General features: G+C 36.9%; 2 protein-coding genes across 5 annotated transcripts in view; one reads left to right on the forward strand and one right to left on the reverse strand.

Moving 5' to 3' along the window:
- LOC135705289 (proteasome-associated protein ECM29 homolog) overlaps positions 1–22,110 on the forward strand; it is a 125,673-nt gene that overhangs the window by 62,460 nt on the left and 41,103 nt on the right. The window lies entirely within an intron of this gene.
- Positions 1–22,110, reverse strand: part of LOC135705672 (uncharacterized) — a 279,530-nt gene that overhangs the window by 15,069 nt on the left and 242,351 nt on the right. For all 4 annotated transcript variants that reach the window (XM_065227453.1, XM_065227461.1, XM_065227470.1 and 1 more), the window contains 3 exons: positions 20,719–20,855; positions 20,399–20,648; positions 19,478–19,734 (listed from right to left, as the gene is read on the reverse strand). In XM_065227453.1, the coding sequence (XP_065083525.1) occupies positions 19,478–19,734; positions 20,399–20,648; positions 20,719–20,855 (644 nt within the window). The remainder of the gene's footprint in view (positions 1–19,477; positions 19,735–20,398; positions 20,649–20,718; positions 20,856–22,110) is intronic.

Genomic DNA, 22,110 nt, shown 5'->3' on the forward strand with positions numbered 1-22,110 from the left:
AGAAATCTTCAGAAAAGTTATGAAAACTTCAGAAATATTGAAGGAACTTCACATAAATCCAAAGAATTTCACGAAACTTTAAAAGTGTTTAAAGGTGTTTACAAGAATTCTTTACAAATTACAAATATAATCGATAGCTTACTTTCAGATCAGAGAATTAAACGGCAGTTCAAATAGTGCCAAGAAAATTACAGAAACATTAAAGAAATTTCAAGACATTCAGGGAATTTCCGGAAACTTCAGCAAAGCTCCGAGAGAATTTCTGTAACGCAATGAAAATTATACGAAAATTCGGGAATTGTGAAAGTATTTAAAGGGTGTTATATCATGGAAATTTCAAGATCTTAAAAAAATTTATGTATTTGACATGATTCTTGATCGACCTTATATTTTGAAAAACATTCCTACTGGCTGAAGATCATCAGATAAAATCCTAATCAACTAAATACGATGAGAGAATATATGGAGAACTCGATTTAAATTTCTTATCAGTCGAAGGTCTTCGATATAATTTCTGATAATTCGGAAAAATTCCTGATCAACATGATATGACGAGAGAATATTCAAAGGTTAAAATTTCAATTACTGATCATTTGAAGGTCTTCGATATGATTCCTGGTGAACCTTATATTTAAAAAAAATATATTCTAACTGACCGAAGATATTCAGAAGAATCCCTGATCAATTTGATATGATAAGGAAATATATGGAGAACTCGATAGTCAATTTCCGATCAGTCGAAAGTCTTCGGTATAATTTCTGATAATTTTAGAGACAATGCCATCGAACTAGCGAACACTATGTCCGTGACGAATTTACAGCGAGTATGTTTGGCTCATGGTTTGGAAATTCAAAAATTATGCTACATTTTTTTTAAATCATATGTTTATGCAACCCATCATGTTGTGCATAGTCTGAGAAATGTTTTAGTATAATGGTACTATGGTATACTTTCTTGGTAAATTCCCGAAAAAACATAGTTGCAATATTGCTTTTTTTTGCGAGCACATACACAGTGACGGGAGGAATAGCCAGCAGTATCAAACAGCCCACATGCAGGGGCTGTGTCATTTCGCCGGATGGGTCATTTCGCCGAATTTTAATCATGAATCAATATACAATTAAAATTGACCTTCGGTGAAACGTGCTTCGGCGAAATGTCCTTCTGTGAAATGTCCAAACGACGACCTTAACATTAGAGAAATTCTATAAATTTTAAAGAAGTGTAGAGAGCTTCAGAGAATTCTTAAAACTTTAAAGAAGATCCATGAACGGTAAGAAACTTGAGGAAACTTTAGTAAGGCCACAAAAAATCAGGGAAGTTTAAACATTTGATTGGAAGTATTGTGAGCATCAGGCTAGCTTCTCAAACTACAAAAGAACTTCAAGGCAATTTCATTTACTTCAGGAAGTTTTGGGGAACTTTCAAGTAGCTCTGAAGACCTCAGAATAGTTCTGTCAATATTCAACGGAGATTTCTAATAAAAATTCACTTGAAGTTTTCTGTAGCCTTCGCTTTGTATTCTCGCGATACTCGATGGATGATGGAACTATTATTAACGCGGAACGCTTCTTGGATAACTTGAATTTTTACTCAAAGCTATCTCAGGCTTTACATGAAATCTAAAATTCCTCAGAACATCCTTGAAAGCAGATTGCCCTTGATGTTTTTCTCAGTTTTTTTCCCCAGAACTCCCTTGGAATGAGGTCATTAGAAATTCTAATAAAAATCCACCGCCTTTTAAAACTCTTCAAGGAAGTTAACTCCAGAATAGAAAACTTCTCAACTGCTCGACCGAAATCCTCAAACAAGATTCATGAGTTTGTACTATTAGTACATGACGCTGGAGGTTGGTCCTTCTTTATTAATCTCCAATCGTGATTGCTTTCTAGCCTTCTATAGTGCCTCCGTACATTTTGATCTGACCATGATGCAAGAAATCTATGCAATACCAGATCACCATCGGTCGATGGTTGTTCCCTCAATTTTTGCAATCAAGTACCACCATGTAAGTAACGATAAAAGTTTTTTCACAGATGGGTCAATGCTTCCACTGGATTTGATGTATTTAATCAATTTCATAACGCCTCCTATAAACTGCAAAAACCATGCTTCGTATATGTTGCGGAACTCGCAGCCATATTTTACGCAGTAGAGCGAATTGCCTCACTATCTTCTGACCATTATTTCATTTTTACGGATAGTCTTAGCTCATTGGAGGCTATACGTTCAATGAGGCTAATGAAGCACTCCTCGTATTTCGTACCTGAAATACGATCTAAACTGAGTGCGTTATCCAACTGCTGCTATACTATCGCCTTAGATATTTTTGAGCGATAAATTGCCTTCAACGTATTTTTCTCCATTGGTCGTCAGCATGTCCTCATTAGTTGGCAACAAAAATGGAATGATAGTGATTTGGGAAGATGGTTACATTCTATTCTCCCACAGGTGTCGAACAAACCATGGTTCAAAGGGTTGGACATGAGCCGCGACTTTATACGCGTTATGTCAAGGCTTATGTCCAATCACTGTTCGTTAGACTCGCACTTCTATAGAATTGGGCTCTCAGGCAGCAATTTATGTGAGTGTGGCAGTGGTTATCACGATATCGAGCATGTTGTTTGGTCATTGTTGCGTGTTGCCAGATCTGAGTTATCCACATCCCTCAGGGCCCGAGGAAAACAACCCGCGTTAGAGATGTCTTGGCTAGCTGAGATCTCGATAATTTGAATTTAATTTATGTGTATTTTAAACAGATAGATCTGCGGATTTAGTAGCTAGGATCATATTGTGTTCTTCCAAGTTGTTAGCTGTCCATCGGTGTACCCCCATGTTTGTTTTTTTTTCTTCAGTATGTCGCTTAGTTCGAGATCAAGAGCACATTGCTCTCCAAACCTTGTGTTCTCAACCCAACAAACATTGATAGCTGAATAAGAGCTTGTTCATGCAAAATTTAGCTTCTTCAGCTATTTTTTTTAGCTTATTCAGCTTTTAATCAGTTCAAAAGATTTGTTGGGAATCCCTACCCCGCCATCCATTTGTTACAATTTGTTACCCTAACCTCGATATAGCCGCGAGTAATCTAAACAATGAATATCGGCTCCGTAAATCTACAGCAAATGAACCTGGGAAAATAAACGCAGTATAAAAAAAACTGACAACGTTGTGGTATCAATTCAAATTTGGCTGATTTTGCATCGTGCAAAATCGCTCAAAATGATCATTGTAGTTTTCTTGAATCTGTTTACTGTTTGGAATGATTGAATCTGTTTGTAGCAAATTTGCATTGATCAAACAGGTATCGAAATATTTATTCCACATGAGTTGATTTTGCTAAATTTAGGATTCGTTCAAATTGTTCGCTAATTTCAACGTTTTTTAATTATTATTTCGATGGTAAGAAAGTTAACACATTCTGTAATATTCTGTGATGGCATCTATTGAGCAGTAATGACACATACAGACCAAATTTTAGATTTTTATTTAATCGATATTTTTAACAAAAAAAAAAAATACACCTGTTATATTTAATAAAATATATATGGAAAAGAGTCTGGTGTAGTTGCACCAACAATCTTTTATAGAAGCTGCAAGCTCGCCGTCAAACAATGTATGCTTATTAAGAGGTAAATCAGCTATTTTTAAGCTGCAGATGCATGTTTTTTGCCTGAATAAGCTCTTAAATATTTCGTTTCCAATCCTTGTTGGGTCCTAGTGAAAACAAATTACATTCAACAAAATACTGCCAAATGACACATTTTTGAATTTGTGACAAATCAGTAAAAACTTTTGCTGAAATCTTTGCTAATTTTCAGTAAAATGTTGTCATTTAGACAGAAACGGCAATAGCTGGAAGATTCAGTCGCAACATTTTGCTGATCTTCCTTCAAGGTCAATGTTGCTGATTTTCAGCGATTTAAATTTGGTGTAAGAGGTGAACCAACCTCTGTTTGAAAGCCTCTATAATAAAGAAAAAAAATGGTATGTATGCATTGAAGTTTTTAGCGATACACTGGGCTGCGATTATTTGCGATCATTCGAGATCTTGTAATAAACGAACAAAAATGCTTTTACTTAACTGAACCTTTGCATGCAATTTTATAGATTGTTTTTGTTTAGCTAATCATGAACATTTATGTATAAAAATACGACCCAAAAAAAGAGCAGGCCTTGTATTTAGAGGAGTGGGGTTGCATTCAAAACTGATTTCTTTTTTTAACGTCTCTATTGATGATTTATAGCGACTGTAACATACTCACGGCGCATGGTAGTCTAGTCACATAGGAGTATTGAGCGAAAACCCAAAACTTGATAACTTAACAAAAATGCCTAAATTTTCAAGGAAAAATTTAAAAACATATTGTACCCTCTGTCTACAACCATGAAAACCATTAAAAAACAAATATAATACGTTTTTAATTACCTGTCATTTGTTATGTTGATCTTTGAAATCGGCTCAGTGGCTTAAAAGTTATAAACTTTTGAAAAAAGTCGACTTTTTGGACCACCCTTATGAAAAAAAAAAGGTCTTATATTTTGCGATAAGGAACAAAACTACCAAAATGAACGAAACCACTATATAGTTTTGCTATGAAATGACTGAATAACTATATAATAAAAGAGCGTTTTTGACAGGTTGGTGTGGGTTAATATTTTTGGCCAGCTAGAATAGAAAAATTCCCCACTATTTTCAGTAAAAATGTATACTTAGCAGCCTTTTTTGAGCTGTTTCCCAGGAAATTGATCTAGCTTGCCTAGAATGTGGAAATATGATTTTTGGTAAAACTAGTCGGAATCGCTTCCCTGGATGACACTGCCCAATTAACAGAGTGGCTTTCACTCTGATTAATTGTGGTTTTTTAACGGCAATAAGCAATCTTTTTACATTAAATACAGCATTTAAAAGTGCAAACACTCTTGATTAGTAGGACAGCTTTATACTGTTTTAAAAACCTTTTAAAGCCTGATGATAAAATCAGAAAGTGTCTGGTTTTAGAAATGAACTTAATGCAGCAATTATAAAACCGTTCGGTTTCAAACGGGATTAAAAAGCATATATTGATGTATTTTGGTGTCAATGAAGTTTATCACAAAACCTCTCACTGTTTACAAATAAAACTAAAAAGATGGATCCTCCTAGACACAGAGAAAACCATAATCGAGTGGGGCTTTCACACGCAGAATAACAAGGAAATGCCGAAGGATAATCGAGTAATAATTATAGCAATGCTGTCGATGGAAGAGAAAAGGAATCCAATTCCAGAACTTTCTGGGAGGCTCCGCAGCTCCGACAAAATCGGTTAACAACAACAGAGCAGCCGACTGAGAGGAGCGAAGTGAATGCGGTTTACGAAGCACTGGAAGCCGTCAAATTAGACGCTCAATGGCAGCCTTCTCCAGAAATAACGTTGCGATGATGTACCGAATAGCATCAGTGCCAAACTGGGACTGCGGCAAACTGCTAACAGGAAACTTCAGAAGCTGTCCGTCAGCTGGAAGTTGACTGCCTTCCGAACCATAGCAACGATTTCATTCGGCGAAAGGGTTAACTGTTCCAAAAATTCCAAGCAAGCACATAAACTTCATCGCATCATCCGGAAGAAGAAAAACTTTTCGGGAACGATTGAGTTTCCACCTGTTCCTTGTAACTGTTTCCAATAGATGAATTGCCATTATCAAGGATGTCACGCAACTTGTTGATCCAACGCTGGAGTAGAACATCGTCGCAATGATCGCACAATAAAAAATCGAAAGATAAACAAATTTTGACGTTCAACTTTTTCCAGGCAACTTTTCCACCATTAATGCCGTCATAAAACTAAACGGAATAGGATCAGATAAAAACAATTCAGTCTACAAATTATCTTCATAAAAGCCACATTAAAATGTTTTGCATTTGTTAGCGATTTCATGAAAGCAAAACAGCTTTTTCACAAATGGCTCATGGAAAATTAATGTTTATGCTACCGCCATATTGTTATTGTTCCATTTGCTTTTTACAATCTTCGGTTTTCAAGATGTTTTTCCTTTAAAATAACTTTATTCTCATCAATTCATCAATGAGCAGTAATAGAAATTACGAAAATCATTAAATTGTCTCGGCTGGGAGCAATGATTAACGAAACAAATAACTATATTTTGTTTCCTAAATTAAAAATAATTAGTCAAATCAACGTTTTCCGAAGGCGGACTTATATTTTTCGATCTTCCGAAGCACATTTCACATTAGATTTAATCTGTCACCTAAAAATAGACCACAATATCAGTTTCAATAATTTTATTCATTCTTTGACTTTAATGATGAGGAAATTTGTGAGGATTTTTGACGGATTCATTTTTGAACAATGAATTTGGCAAGATCGGACGATATTACGTATCCTTTTTTATCTTGAGTGATGCTTTATTTTTAGTGCGATTAGCAAGCGTCAAAGACAAATGGCACAAGTATTGTTGCCAAAAGGCTTTTTTTTTCAAATGGAAGGCGCGATCACAGATGTTATGCCTCAGAACGTCCCGACGGCGCCGACTGGGATTAAACCCAGGCCTGCTAGGGGTGAGAGGTAATCACGCTTACCACTACACCTGCAGCACCGCTAACACAACTAAAGGTTGAACACAAGCAAATTCGGGCATATTAAAAACGCTGTCATTAAGGCATTTTTTAAAGAATCCCAGTAGGCATTGGTGGTTGTCAGGATAAGTTCAATTGTTTACATCCTGACTTCACCGGAGCAAGCACGTCGCAATTCGATCCTGCACGCTCGAAATGGAAGTCCTGGTCCATCCGATCCGATCCGAAGTTGTCAATCAATTTCTGGGCAGGAATGTTATACCTCGGTTGTCGAAAAGAAGTCGAAATTTCCTAAAAAGTTCCTTGTCTGGCAAGCAATCTGCAGTTGTGGGCTGAACAGCGAAACTTTCGTTACTTCTGGGAGCATGAACCAGCAAATTTACCAGGAGGAGTGCCTACGTAAGAGACTATTACCTTTCCTGGAACTGCAGAGCCTATTCTGGCTGGACAGCAAAAATGGAGTCACAGTGGTTCCCAACGAGATGAATCCGGCCTATACTCCGGAGCTAAGGCCAATTGAACAATACTGGTCGATTGTGAAGCACATACTGAAGAAAAAGGGCGGAACTGCAATTGAGCTGAAGCACTTCAAGCGGAAATGGAATTTGGCAGCCAAACAAGTGGGAAAAGGGCCGAGCAATGGTCTATGGTAAGAAGGAAGACTGAAACAATGGTCGTACAATAAGCATAATACCTACTAATGTATAGCTGTTACATTTAACTATGAAAAATAAAACGCACATTTAAACCCCAACAAGATTTTCGTAGTGATGGTAGTAATTTCCGATTAATTTAAACTGAATTTAAATTCCTAAGAAAAGTCAGATCTCATAAAAGCTATGCAACTTTTCAAGCGAAATAAAGGCTTTTCAATAACATTAAGTCTGGACTTTCCCAACAATTATTAAATATGCCTCTGAAACAAGTGCAATTGGTATTCAAAATATATTTTTTTTTTAAAGAGCAAAATGCACTCTTTGCAAATTTTCAATAAAATAAATGTATTTGGTTGCAGCAGATAAACCGCCGGCAATTTTTTAAATTTTCCTGAAAATTGCATAATTTATTCAAAATTTCACAAGCAGCTATTTTGTAGCAAACAATTCTCGAGTAGCAATTGTTTTCTCAATACATTGAAGTTGAGTCAAGTTTGCTCCCTTCTTATTGCTATACAACAAGTGCACGTACGGTATCATGGTGCTAAGGAACCGCTTCACCTTATTGCTATGCATAAGCGGAATTCATTTAATCTCCAACTTGCAAAATCGATTTGTACGAAGAGAAAGAAAACACGTTGAAAACTTAACTTACAAAGCAAACTGAACGTCGCCTGGTATCGACTAGTTCATACCCGGGTAGAGAGGAATAGCAAAACCAGAGCATACTAATATATAATTTTTCTATCAATATCTTATTATGTTACTAATAAGTTGTGTGCTATAACATCAGGGTGGCAAGTGAACCAGGAAAACCGGAAAAAGTCGGGAATTTATTTTCACCAGGAAAAACCGGGAACAAACCAGGAATTTCATAAGTCCACAAGGAAAATAATCTTGTTTGTTTAATTTAAATTGGTTTTAAATTTTATGTATGTAAAAGTTTCTTTTTATAATCAGGTCAAAACTAACCATTTTGTTCAAGCTAAATCTTTCACATTTAGTAAATATATTTTGTATTTATTTTTAATTTAATTTTTTTTCGAATCAATTCTATTATGATTTGGACTTAATTGATAGCAGACTTAAGCAGTGCCGACGCGTAACTACTTTGAAGTAGTTGTTCAACATGTTCAATAAAAAGTTCTATTTCTAAAAACTTCAGATAAGGCCTTCGAACTTCATGCAAGTTCTACAAAATTCGGGAAAGTCTTACAAGTTTCTGGAAAATCCTGTGAACTACTGTGATGACCTACGACGGTCAGGAAATCTCTCCGAACCTTCAGAGAAGTTCTACAAATTTCAGAGAAGTCTTACGAACTTCAGGGAAGTCCTTTAATCTTTGGGGAATAATAACGAATTTTACAGAATTTTCTACAGATTAAATGTAACTTCTACGACATTTAGGCATTTCTTAAAACTTAAGGATAATCCGATGACACTTATGGATTTTTCCGAGCTACAGAGAAGTCTTCAATACTCTTGAGAAGTCCTCTGAACTTAACATAGTTCTCCAAGCTCAAAAAAGTTTCTAGAACTTCCGAGAAGTCAATTGAACTACAGGTAGTCCTACGACATTCATGGGAGCTATCCAAACTTCAGGGAATTTCCATGGAATTAAGGAAAGACTCACAAACTTTTGGAAAACCTTTCGATATTTAAAACCTTATGAACTTCAGGGAAGCTCTTCTAAATTTAGGGTCCTCATATATTCAGTTAAGTCCTTCAAACTTCAGGGAAGTCCTAAGATCTTCGAGAAACTTCTTCGAACTTGAAGGAAGTCTTACGAACTTCTGAGTATTTCTACAAACTTCGTGGTACTTCTACGGTATTTATTTAAGAAATTCCTATGAATTTAAAAAAATTCCGAACTTCCGGGAAGACCAAATATTAAAAAAAAAGTCCAGGCAATACAAACTTCCATTAACCCTTCATGAAAGACCTTAACGCTTCAGGGAAGTTCTACGAACTTTAGGGAGTTTCTATGAACTTCAGCAGTCAGTCATTTTAATAATAAGAGTTATTAAACCAGCGTTGTTTATGAAATCTTTTAATATTATGATTTTGAAATCATGTTGTAATCAAAGTTCCGCTAAATAAGATCCTTAATCAGGCATGGAAAATCATTTACATTCATTTCATGCATTCATTTACATTCATTTGCCTCTAACTTTTTTCATCAACAACAGTCCGAAAAATGATGTATGGAGCTTTTGTAGGTTTTGTAATTAACTACAACTTTTGCTCATAACTTAAATCTGTATCTCGTATGCATCACGAACTAGAGCGAGCAGAACTTGATACTGTTTATCAGTGAATGTAAAATACATTCACTGAAAAACAGTAGTGACTTCTGTTCGCTCTGGTTTGTCATGCATAAGAGATACGGATTTGAGTTGTTAACAAAATTTGTAGCTAATAACAAAGCCTATAATAACTTTTCACATCATTTTGCGGAATTCTGTTGATGAAAAAAGTTAGGGACAAATGAATGTAAACGAATGCACGAAATGAATGCAAATGATTTTCCATGTCTGTCCTTAATCGTTGACAATTTGCGGAAAATTTAAACAAACTGGAAATCCGTAAAATTGTTAGAAGCAAAGGTTTGTTTAAAGAGTCCTCATCCATATCACACTTCGCAATTTCACCACCCAAATAGCCAACTAGCCCGTTGGCTAAAAATCTCAATAATAAAGTTAAAAAAATCGCAGTTTCAAAAACAGAAATCTCAAAATTTAGGGGCTTATAGATCTCTAAATTTCAAACATTAGATAGGGCTCCGCGCTAGTCCGTCGTATCTCAGCTTTTCTTCGTCATACACCCCTAAAATCGCTCATTTTACGGGTTATCGCAAATGTTTCAGTGTCAATCGTAATTAATCTTGTAAGCAAAGATGTTTTTGCAAAAACATGAGTGAAAACGCTTTGCTATTATAGTTTTAGCACATATAACGGAAATAGGTGCCATGATACGACGAAGTAGCGCGGCTCCCTACTAGCTTCTTTTCAGCAAACAATGTGGTATGATACCTTATGTTGGTATGCTTGTGGTATAAACACTTGTTTTGATATTATTGTGTTAAATATCAAATAAATATCGAACTAACAAAATGTGATCTTTGAGTATTTAGAAAATAACACCTCAAAGAGTTATTGTATTGGTATAAGAATACCTTTCAAATAGCAAGTTATAGGATTGTGGCATGAAAAAAGCGTCTGTTATCCGTCAGTTATTATAATAACTAAATTATTTATTAGTTCGTAATTCGTAGAGCATTTTTTGAGGTATTATTTTTGGTATTTTACCTCTTATGTCAGTCTCGTAAATACCAGTTGCCAGTAGGTTGCCAGTTATGCTATTTTCATACCTGAATTTGGTATCCAAAGGTATTTTCTCCTGCTCGGGAACCGATAGCTAATCGACCTGGATTCAAGACTCGTTGAATCTCGTACTGTAGCTTTTATTTATTTTTATAGTTTTGTAATAACTCAATAAGATATTGGTTTGCTATTGGAGCAATTCTCTACAGATTGACGAATTTTTAATTTTTTTTTAAATTTGTCGGCTCCGATTTTGATGAAAATTTGCACAGTTTAGTAAAGCTGCCAATTTGTGTTATCAGTTCTTCAAATTGAATCACGACTACTTTTCTAACAGGGCCTGTGTAAAAATAGTAGTAATGAGTTAAAAAATATAAATTGCTGAAACGGTTTGTTGGATTGATTTGGTGTCTTCAGCAAAGTTGTAGATATTATTTTGGCAATAATGATAAAAAAATATACACTGTAAAAAAATTTGTTTGTTTCAATGAAAAACATTATATTTATTATTAAAAAAGTTAATTTCTCAAAGAGTGCATTTTTGAAAATTTCACGATTTTTACATTTTCATTAAAAACACATGTCAACCGTGTATATTTTTTCAAGAATCGCATTTTAATTTTGCAAAACTTTCCCGAAGACACCATAGCAATCAAGCAAGCCGTTTTTGCAATATAGGTATGTTTATTTCATTAGTGTTTTTCTTCACAGGCCCTATTGAAAAGTTAGGATTCATTACATCTGATACCATGAAAAGGTATCGTTACTTACAAAACTAAAAAATTCATTTGATGAATATTGAGCTAGAACTAAATAAAAGTGATATGATCTTCAAACTAGGGACCCTTACTGAAGGAGCAATTCCATTTAAATTGACGATTTTTTAATTTTCTTTTTTATTCATTGTCTTCAATTTTGCATAGTTGTATCAGTGATCTTAACGGTAATAAGTCAAATACTCAACACTGTAGTAGTGAACACCAAAAACATCTGTCTGTACCTAATGTAGAAATTGAACCTATCGATCTGATACTTAAATGAGTTTGAATGGTGAAAACAAGCAGTTGATCACAAACATTGTTTTTTTACCGCATACATCTTAAAAAGTTATCATAGGAAATAAGTGTAACACCATTTGGTTAAAAGGTAAGCATAACCTTCAGTTGTATTTCAATGAAATCATTTTTAAAGATTATTATTTTTAATTTTTTTTTAATACAGGAAGCAACATGAGTGAACGAGCATGTTTTATCAGGTGCATTCGGCCGTTCGAGGAAGTCAAGTGCTCGAATGAGCTGAGAAATATTTTGAATATCCATCCAGAAATTAAAATCGATTGGATATTCTGAAGCATCAGGATTGAATACTGGTTTTCGCATTTGCACGTCCTGCCGTCTTCGTGTTGATAACCAAGCTCTTTTCATCTCAAACGAGGAACAGCATGTTGCCGGAAGCTCAAAGATGCCAACTACAGTGATAGTACCTGTCGTACCGAGCTATGAAAGCCTTAAAACTGTACCACCAATGACATCAGTTACTTCAGTTCAATCGTACCAAGAATTCACTCAACCAGTCAACATCGAGGTATTCAACCGAGGCATTGCAGGAATCCAGGTATCACCGATAGACGTGGGAAAACTCAACTACATCCACTACCCCGAAAAGAAGCACCGTGAAATCAACGAAGGTATTAGAATGAATGAACTCAAAGAAGTTTTAGAAAACATGAAGGAAAAGTTTTCCAATGCATCCACTGCAAGAAGTGAAAAATTATTAATTTTGCCTTATTCATGGTCAACACAAAAAGTTATGGATCAATTTTATGCTAGTAGATATATTGCAACAGAGGCTAAGTTGATAAAGGAAGGTCATTCGTCAAAAACCGCAAAATATGACACAGCCTTAAGAGATGAAACTTACTTACTTTGAGTATAGTTGTGCAATGAAGGCTTGTGCTAGTCCCGTAAAATTTTTTTTTTACTTTCCCGTGTTTCTATTATGGGGTAAGTGAAGGGAACTGCTGAAAATGAAAATTAGTCAAATTACATGATATATTACATATTTAGCTTTAAGCATTTAAGGCCTTCGAAAGACGCACAAAGTTCACCATTGTACTGTTTAAGCTAGTACCTCAAATTTTACATTTTGCAGTAGTAGCTGCGTATACAGTATCTCCATAGAGGTAACTCTAAGACTGGAAGGTCCCGAAATAACGTACTCAACTTTTTGGCTCAGCTCTGGTACTATCTTCGGTCCCAAGCTAATCGATTCACCCCTCGAAACATAGGAAAAACCAATAACCCCTCATTTTATCTGTCAAACTTTCATAGCGAATCAAAACAAACATTGCGTAGTACTAGAATTTTGACTAGAATGGGATACGTTAATCTTTTGCTTGGGACCAATAGGCTACTAAAGTGGTGAGCCAATTTAAAATCGTTAGTTTCGTATTTGTTGATAATCCTCGTTCAATTCTCATTTGTTTCGGTTAATTCGATGACAATCCCATATTTTCGTTTAACAAATATGTTTAAACTTTTGGTCCTGTTCTGCTCAAAGACACACGAAACTACAAAAACAAGTTTCATAAACTGATTATGAATTGTGCATACAACTGAAAAACCAAAACGACATTCTCGCTGACATCACTGGACTTCCTATGTCACTAATGTTAATTTTGACGTCAGACGCGCGCGTTTCGGTATGTCGGAATGAGATAAATTTCAAGCTTGGATTTTATTTATTGTACATCATTTCCGCATTTTTTTTTTCCAATTGTAAAGGGCATTCTGCAGCCTGTTTATTGTTTAACTTTTTGGTTTTTCAGCATTCAATTTCGATTTGCACTGCTGTTGAAAGATTCTCACTTTTTTTTTTAAATATATTTCAATAGATTGAGTACTTTGCAGTCGAAATTATTTAACAAATCTTGTCCGTCTTGTTCCGAAAATTGCTTAACCTAACCTAGTACTAACGTTAACTTGGGAAGCCGATTGCCCGCGGCGCACTCGGTGTTAGGAACACATTCATCTGCACTTATTCCTCATTATTCATTCTGATCCATTACACTCATACCAAAGCATACCTTTATACAGGGAAAAGGGAACTTAACCTATCTTAGCCTAACTTAACCTAATATTAGTGAACTGATTATCAATTGAAGCCATTCATAAAACTTTAACATACATTCAAAAAACCCTTGAAGTTTTTAGCGAAACTTTCTTTATTGTTCCACCGTGCTTCCCGTATTCCTTCCTTGAACGCTGCCAAACAGTCAGGTTTAGCTTTAGAAAAGTGATTCAAATTAAATTTCATTGCTTCCAGAGTTATCCATAGCGCTGCTTTGAGTCCATAGCATTTCTCGCCCATTTGCCAGGTTAGCAGCTCTTCAGGATCATCAATTTGTATTTTCATCCGTGATCGGATCACAGATTTTGTCCAAGACCATATTATTGAGGCAAAATTACATGTTTTAATTCGATGCTTAAGTGTATCTAACCTACCACAAATGCTACATAGTGGTGAATTTATCCCAGAAATTCGATGGTTGAACATTTTGCTTCGTGTGGGGATCAGGTCATTTAACATTATGTAAAAGGTTGCTTTATGCTCAGACGAGAGAAAACTTTTACTGTAATTTTCATAAAGAATTTCCCAACAGACGTTAGGTAATTCTATTTGCATTCGTGGTGTGACATTTGTTTCAGATAGTAAATAGTTATAAATTAACTTACTTGTTTCTAACTCTGGGCGTGTTTCTATATTTCTTGAAATTTCCAGCCATTCACGGGCGTTTCTTGTTAAATTTCTAGTACTAGCTAAATTCATCATAAATCCATCGATTTGCTGATCAGAATCGTTTTGCGCATAAAGTATGTTTTTTATAAAAAGACTTTTGGCTTTGATCTCTACATCCTCGAGTGCCAAACCACCTTTGAACGTAGGAAGAACAGTTTCATTTTTTGCTGAAGAATAGAAGTAACCTTTCCACAGAAATCTGTTGCTTATTTGTTTTATTTCCGCGATATGTTTATTTGCTGGTGGAAAAATTTGTGCAACGTACCACAGCTTTGAAAAGATGTAAACGTTCAGAATAAACACTTTTTGTAGGAGATTGAGTCTTCTACGCGAGTGAAGAGATATCGTATAATTTAACTTACTGATCAATTGCTTGTAGTTCTGTTCTACAGTTTGATCGAAATTCTTAAATAAATCGACTCCCAAAATTGTCAGATAATTGACTTCTTGGATCAGATGAGGTCCAGAACGACAGTTGTTAAGCCGCAAAAATTGAGATTTAACGAAATTCATTCTAATCTTAGCATAAATGCTAAAATAGTTGACTAGTTCCAGCACTCGATCAAACTCGTGATTGTTACGGATGAGAATGTTGATATCATCTGCATAGGCAATTATCCTTACGAAATAATTACCAATCAAACAACCATCGACATTCGAGTAAATAATTCGAATGAACGGTTCAATATATAAACAAAATAATGCCATACTCAGAGGACAACCTGGACGAACTGAAGTATTGATCGCAAACCCGTTCGTGAGAAATCCGTTAAACAGAACCTTTGAAGTTGCATTTTTATATAATCTTTTCAAGCAGTCAATAAATACTGGTGGAAATCGGAATTTTTCCAACGTTGCCCATAAAAAATCGTGATCGACGCGATCGAAAGCTTTCTCAAGATCTATGCTTAAAAGAATTCCTTTGAAATTACGCGATTGTTTTGATTTCAACAAGGTGTTACGGAGAATTCTAAGATTGTTGATACAGGATTGATTTTCAAGGCAGGCAGACTGACCCGGACCGATAAGCCCTTTCAACAAAGTCTGCAATCTCACCCACAAAATCTTTGTGAACAGTTTGCAGTCCGTGTTGAGCATGCTGATTGGACGCCGGTTATTCAAGTCATGCTTGTCACCTTTCTTAGGTAACAAAGTTATAATTCCAGATGAAAACAAACCAGGAGGATATTCACCTTCGCACAGGTATGCATTGAATACTGCTAACATATCATTTTTGATAGTATCGAGATAGGTCTCATAGAACTCATATCCTAATCCATCCGGTCCTGGTGAGGACTTCGTGGAAACATTTCTTAAGACGCATTCTAATTCAGAAGAATCAATCGGACGAATGAGTCTTTCTCTTTCTTCATCTGTGAGCGTTTTGGTTATGAACCTTAATACATTGTGGTAGTTAGTATCGGTGTTAGGTTGTTTACAGAAGATCTGCGAGAAATGATCGAAGATAGTTTTCTTTAGTATAGGTGCATGAGAAGTTACCCTACCATCAACTCGAAGACTTAATATTTTTGATGGAGTTGACTTTAAAAGACTAGATGTTGTTTGGTATAAGCCCATTTTTTCATTTTCGAGAATGTTACACTCTTTGATCGTATGAGAATAAAAAGATAATTTATTTTGTTCTATCGTCATGAGTTTAGACTTAACGATTTTCATTTCATCCAAAACGGTTTCTCCTTCTTTTTGCTTTTGAAACAACTCATTCATACATTGATAGTAGAAACTTTTTTCTCTACCAATTTGCTGGTTGATAGTGAAACTTTCAGTCTTGAAAAACCGTTTGGTGCTCGATTTGAAATCATTATTCCACCAAAAACTCAAGTTCAGAAAAGAATTCCTTCTTTTGAGAGAATCGTACATTGATGTAAAACGAGTTTTTATGTCGTCATTTTTTAAATAGTAAGAGTTCAATTTCCAGTATCCTCTGCCAATATAACTGACATGGCTCACATCTGGGACATTCAGTTTAATCATCACTCCATGATGGTCCGAGAAGGACAATGGTAGTGTTCTGATATTTTTAACTAGTTTTATAAAGTTTTCGGAACCATAAAACCGATCTAAACGTGATTTTGAAGAGCCTCTATAAAAAGTGAAATTAATTCGATTGTTTAAAAGACATATTTCAACATCTTTTAAATCAAGACTACTGTGAGTTGTCTAAGACCATGACAAATGTTGCTTGAACCTTTCGTATCAGATGCCTCGAGAACACTGTTGAAGTCACCAACTAGAACATTTTCTTTCCCATGAGCCAAATGAACCAAAATTTCTTCTTTGAACAGCTTATCCCTCTCTTTTCTAAAATTGCTCCCTGAGTGTGCGTAGATGTTGATGTAGTTAATTGAATCAATACATATTGACGTCAAACGACCATTACAATTAAGTATGATATCCGAGTATTCGACGCTGTTCCTCACTAGAATTCCCGTACCCTTACCATCTTCACTGAAATTGACGATAGCCATATGGCTTTTCAAAAAACAAAAGTTCTCAAAAGATAGCTCCTGAACAAAAACAATGTCTAAATCATTATTCCATATGAAATCCCTTAACAATGCTTTTTTAACGTCTGAGTTAATAGCGTTCAAATTAACCGTGGCAATGTTTCGAATAAATGACATCGATGACTAGTCGTTTAAGGAGGGAGCGAATAGGAAAATCTCATCCGAACTCTCAAGCACACTAACAAATCATCGCTCACACTATTCTCATCCAGTCACCAGACTACTTCCGTTCTCCACCTTTCTTACCTCCGCCCCTCATTTCACTTCGTGATCTCGATCGAGTCTCCAATGCGTCAAGCACCGGCAATTGCTTCTCCTCCACCCGTCCCTTCTTGGTTCTCGATCGGCCTCTCTTCGCTGTTTCAACACATCCCGAGCTCTCGGTGTCTGTGGATATCTGCGTTGACCGTTTCGTCGAGCTTTGGATACCATCCATCTTACTCGCACCCGCTTCACCGTGTTGTTGGTTTGCATCGATTGACTCATTCGGTCGTGTTACGAATCGTACCTCCTTCCCATCCGGTTTCGAAGAAATTTCCTTGGTTTTCAAGGGCAACGAGGTCATCTCTAGTGTTGTAGTTAGCTCGGCATCCGTTCGAGCATTGTTCGCTTTTGCACCGGACACAATCCCGCTGTACGATACATTGTTATCCGCTGGTTTCATGGCCGCCAGCTTGGGGCAGTCAGCCTTGATATGTCCTTCCGCTTTGCAGAAAAAACACTTATTTTTCAGGCCATCGAAATAGATTCGAACTTTGAAATGCGCAATGTACAGGTTGGCTGGTATATCCTTCGCTATCTCCATATGGACACCACGAATACCACTGTAAACGCTATATCCATAGTCAGCAGGGTAACGCTCGCGAACATGTTGTCGGATTGTGCCGAACTGTCCCAGTACTGCAGCTATGTCCTTCGCTATATTCGAACCGGTACTGCTCCTCCATATTGCGCACATATTGGCTAAATCCCTCGTCGTCCAGAAACTTGATGTAGATGCAACGATCATTTTCATCTTTGTAAATGGAGTGTACATTTGCCGCTGGTATCTTCAAAATTCTTGCTGTGAACCGTAGTACATCCAAATGAACTGGTGTTTTGGCCGCATTTCCAAAAAACGATTTTCAACGTGTTCTTCCTGGTTTTGTCCATTTTTAAACTATTCAAGTGAATAGATTCCGATTGAAGGTTATGATCACACGAGGTGTGAAGAATAACCCAGACGTTCAGTTTGAAGAGCACTGATCACAACGCGTGTTGTCTCAACAAAGTCCGAGTGCTAACTATAACCCTTCTGAAACTTGTGAGTTTGACAGAACCACCAGCACCAAATTGTCGGGGTACACTACTGACAATATACAGTCACTTTAACACTCTTGGGTCATTCGTGACTTATCCAGGGGGTGAGATTTGAACTCGTGACTTTGGCGTGAGAGGTATGGATGTTAACCATTACGCCGGGGTCGCCCCCTCGTTATTACTATGTTTTTGATTTAATTGATTGAACAAAAAACCAATAGCTCAATGAGAAATGATAGCAAGCTTTGATATTGTTTTGCTCTATCTGGAACTTCTCTCGGGATTTGCTGACACTCCGATTACTTCATAGACTTCAGACGCAAATCATTTCAATCACATACTATTAAATAGTAATATCATGTACACTGACGACAATATGTTATCCATAGCAAATTGAGATATTTTTGAACATTTTGAAAACCACCATTTGTGTAAAGTTCACGCGACACACGATCTGTTCTATTTTCGTCGTTGAAAAGTATAAATCTATAAACTGTTGGTCCTTTTTCCTCCTACCTTAAACAAGAAGATATAGTTGAGTGGCCAGCATACGAGATAGTCACTCAAACGACCTGGTTCAAGACTCGTTGAATCTCGTACTGTAGCTTTTTTTATAGTTCTGGAATAGCTATTGGGACATTGGTTTGCTATTGGGAAGCTCAAAAACTCTATTATTAATTAGATATGCTAATAGCCAATAGTAGTCAGCCCAGAGGTTTTCTGATATAATTTTTGATATTTTACCTCTTGTATCGATCAAACCAATAGCAAAAAGAGTTCTTTAGATTTCCTATTTTGAATAACTTAATTTGCAATTGGTTAGATATTTTATTCTAGTCGGGTACAGAAAGTTTAAGTTAATTAGCAGATTGCTTCTGGCCAGTGATCGGTACACGGTTGCAAAAAACACCGCGCTTTCGTATCTTTCCGAATCGGATACATACATGGAAGCAATCTTATTGGCATTCAGAGCAGCATCTACTTCCCAACACTAATCTGAGAAGAAGAGAGTCGAAAAAAGCGGTTAGAAAATCGAATTTACGAACTCGTCGACACGCATTCCTATTTCTATACTCGTCGTCGTCGTCGTCGTTGTTGGTCGGATAGCATCAGGTGTTTTGCCAAAGGTGTTCAAATTGTAGACTACACATATTCAACGTAAACGACAACCCCATGAACATCCCCATGCCGGTCGGTCACGTACCAATGAAAAACTGATATCAACCCCCCGCCCCCCATTCGACATTCGAGCGTTGAAATCTTTGAGATAGTAATCTTCTTCTTCTGAATGTGCCTACCTTATACACGCTGATGATGTAGCCGGTCGTTGGAGTTTGGCCCCTCTTGACGCTACCGATTTCGTTGGGGGCCAGTGCCAACGGAGGTCGACAGATGGAAGCCACTTCGCTGTAGAGGTCCAGGGTGTGGGAAGCCGTGTAGCGGGTGTTTTTCGGTTCGAACTTGGACAGCGATGCTCCTCGGACTCCGGTGTAGAACATGGCCGGATCGGTCTGGGTGGTGTTTATCACATAGTACGCAATGAAGGGAAATTCGGCTGCAAGATGGGAAAGATTTATGGGAGTTTATGGAAGATTATGCTTGGTGGTAGGTTGTCAGGATTAGTTTATTTTGGTTACATGGTTCGATTATCCCATTATCCGTTTTCGGATTGAGTTGAAATTGAGGATGATTTTTCAAAACGTCGTAGCTGCTTTTGAAAACAAAGATTGAAACGTAAATTTTTCTAAATATTTTTGGGGAAAAATTACCCTTTCTGATTCCTTTTGAAAAATCATCCTTGATTTATTGATTATGGACTCAGAGAAGATACGTTTCTAGTATATACACTAATGTCAAATATGTTTATTAGACTGATGTAAAATTTGAAATTTTCGCTCCGGAGTTCTCAAACGGCTCGCAAAATTTGAACTGCCTTGGCACAAACCATTTTAAGTTTGTATGGAAATTACAACGGCACTGTGGAGCGACAATTTCAAATATTGCATCACTGTAATGTTCATGTCCAATTACTAAGTTCACTCATTAATTTTCTTACAATCACCCTGATAAACTTATGGCATTCAGCTCCGGCAACTCACATACATAAACCTACTCGATATTTTCGGATTTTCAGTCAAATCAGTCTCACCTGAGCTAAGAGATGAACTAGCCTAAGGCTAAAAGTCTCTAAAATAAAGATTTAAAAAAAAAAATCTCACCTGAGCTTCGCTCCATGTTGGCCAGCAGCATCCCGCCGACGGCATTGTTGCCCTGTTGTACTTCATTCAGCAGTTCTGACGCAACGGCTCGCTGCTTCGATAGCGGGTGCGCCAGGGGTGATTCCAGCAGAGGATCGATTGGTTCCAATGGGCTCATCAAATGTGCCAGAATGCAAATCTTCGGATCCGATACCTCGAGCACGCTGAGCGGTCCAGACTGGGTGGGATCTGTCGTTTCCGGGGTGGGAAGCTAGGGGTGGGATAACAGTTGAAATGTATCATTGTTCAAATATGTAACCATCATAGCCAGAAAGACTCACGGGAATTCCGGCGGGCAGAAACCGGTCTAAACTGTGCACCGGGATGATGAAGCAGTCCTTGTCGAGCGTTGCCAGCGAGATTGGTTCACTTCGGGAACTGACGAAACCACCGCTTCCCGGTTGACCACCGAAACTGACTGCGGTTGGAATCCAATTTGCGATGCACAGCACAGAATGGAACATCGGAAAGAGATAGAGGGACAGAATAGAATGTCAATCAGGATGCCGCTTTGTAGTGCTCTCGACGAGTGAGGAATGGGGCGGAGGAGTATTGTTTTTGATATATTCATAAATTATTTAAACCACTAGAGAATGACATAAAAAACACACGAGAAACGATATTCATGAAATTGCTATCTACTGTTGAATGTGATGTGGCGAAACGAAATAACAGCGAGAAATGGAACTTGTTGGTGGGCTGCTATTTTGTATCCGTTTGATTGCAATCGAAGCGCCGTCCTCTCATATTGATCTGTGAGCGTTCAAGATAGAATGCAAATTTTAATAGAAGCAATGCAAATGCATGAAGCTCAACCGGCGTGTGAAAATTAAATTAAAACGAAAAACAAATTAGTAAGTTTGAGAAGCTTTTGGGGAAATCAATCATGCTTATATATAATACTCAAAAATGGATCAACTATGTATAAAAAGAAGAAGGTCTTTTTGAAGGAATGATTTTCTAAGCAATACGATTCTTTTAAAATTTTAACATCACACTGTCATAATATTTTATCTTTTGGGGTGATAAAAGTTCCATGAAAAGCTTTGTCGCTACGGAAGAATACGATGACACTATGTTTCACCAGGTCCGTGCGGTGTATCATTCCAAACAATGATAGTGACCGCCAAACTGGAACATTTCCTCAAGGACATAAAACAGAACGTTTATAGTGTTTGCTGCTTCCGTTGTTTGCTTTTGAACCACCAAGCATTGCATTGGGGCAGAGAACAGGCGATATTATTGCTTGTGTGTGCCTAGGGATGCGGAGAAAAGAAGGTCCCGTCGGAGGAAACCATACTACTGGTGTGCTACAACCGAAACCTGACTTGAACAGACAGACAGGCGAAATGAAAATAAAAAAGAAAACTTTTCATGCGGCTATAAACATAATGGGTAAAAACTGTATTAAAAATTAAATATTAAGAAATCGGAAGCGCTCAAGCTGCTGCCGCAGTCTGTGAACCTGGCGAGCACAAAGTTCCTACTGATCTTGAACTAGTTTGGGAGTTCGCTGTACATATCCAATTATGCTTCAGCATTCTAAAATTTTCAAATCAAGGCTTGGAATAAATGCTCTCTGCTCACAACTTCGTATTGGATTGGTGTAAAATGTTGTGATTTTTTTTGCTATGCTGAATTTAAAATTTTAGCTCCTCTGTGCTCAAACGGTT

Source organism: Ochlerotatus camptorhynchus, unplaced genomic scaffold (assembly GCF_037179485.1).
Source record: "Ochlerotatus camptorhynchus isolate MF236.1 unplaced genomic scaffold, CSIRO-AGI_Acam_v1.1 ptg000022l, whole genome shotgun sequence".
Classification (NCBI taxonomy): Eukaryota; Metazoa; Arthropoda; class Insecta; order Diptera; family Culicidae; genus Ochlerotatus; species Ochlerotatus camptorhynchus.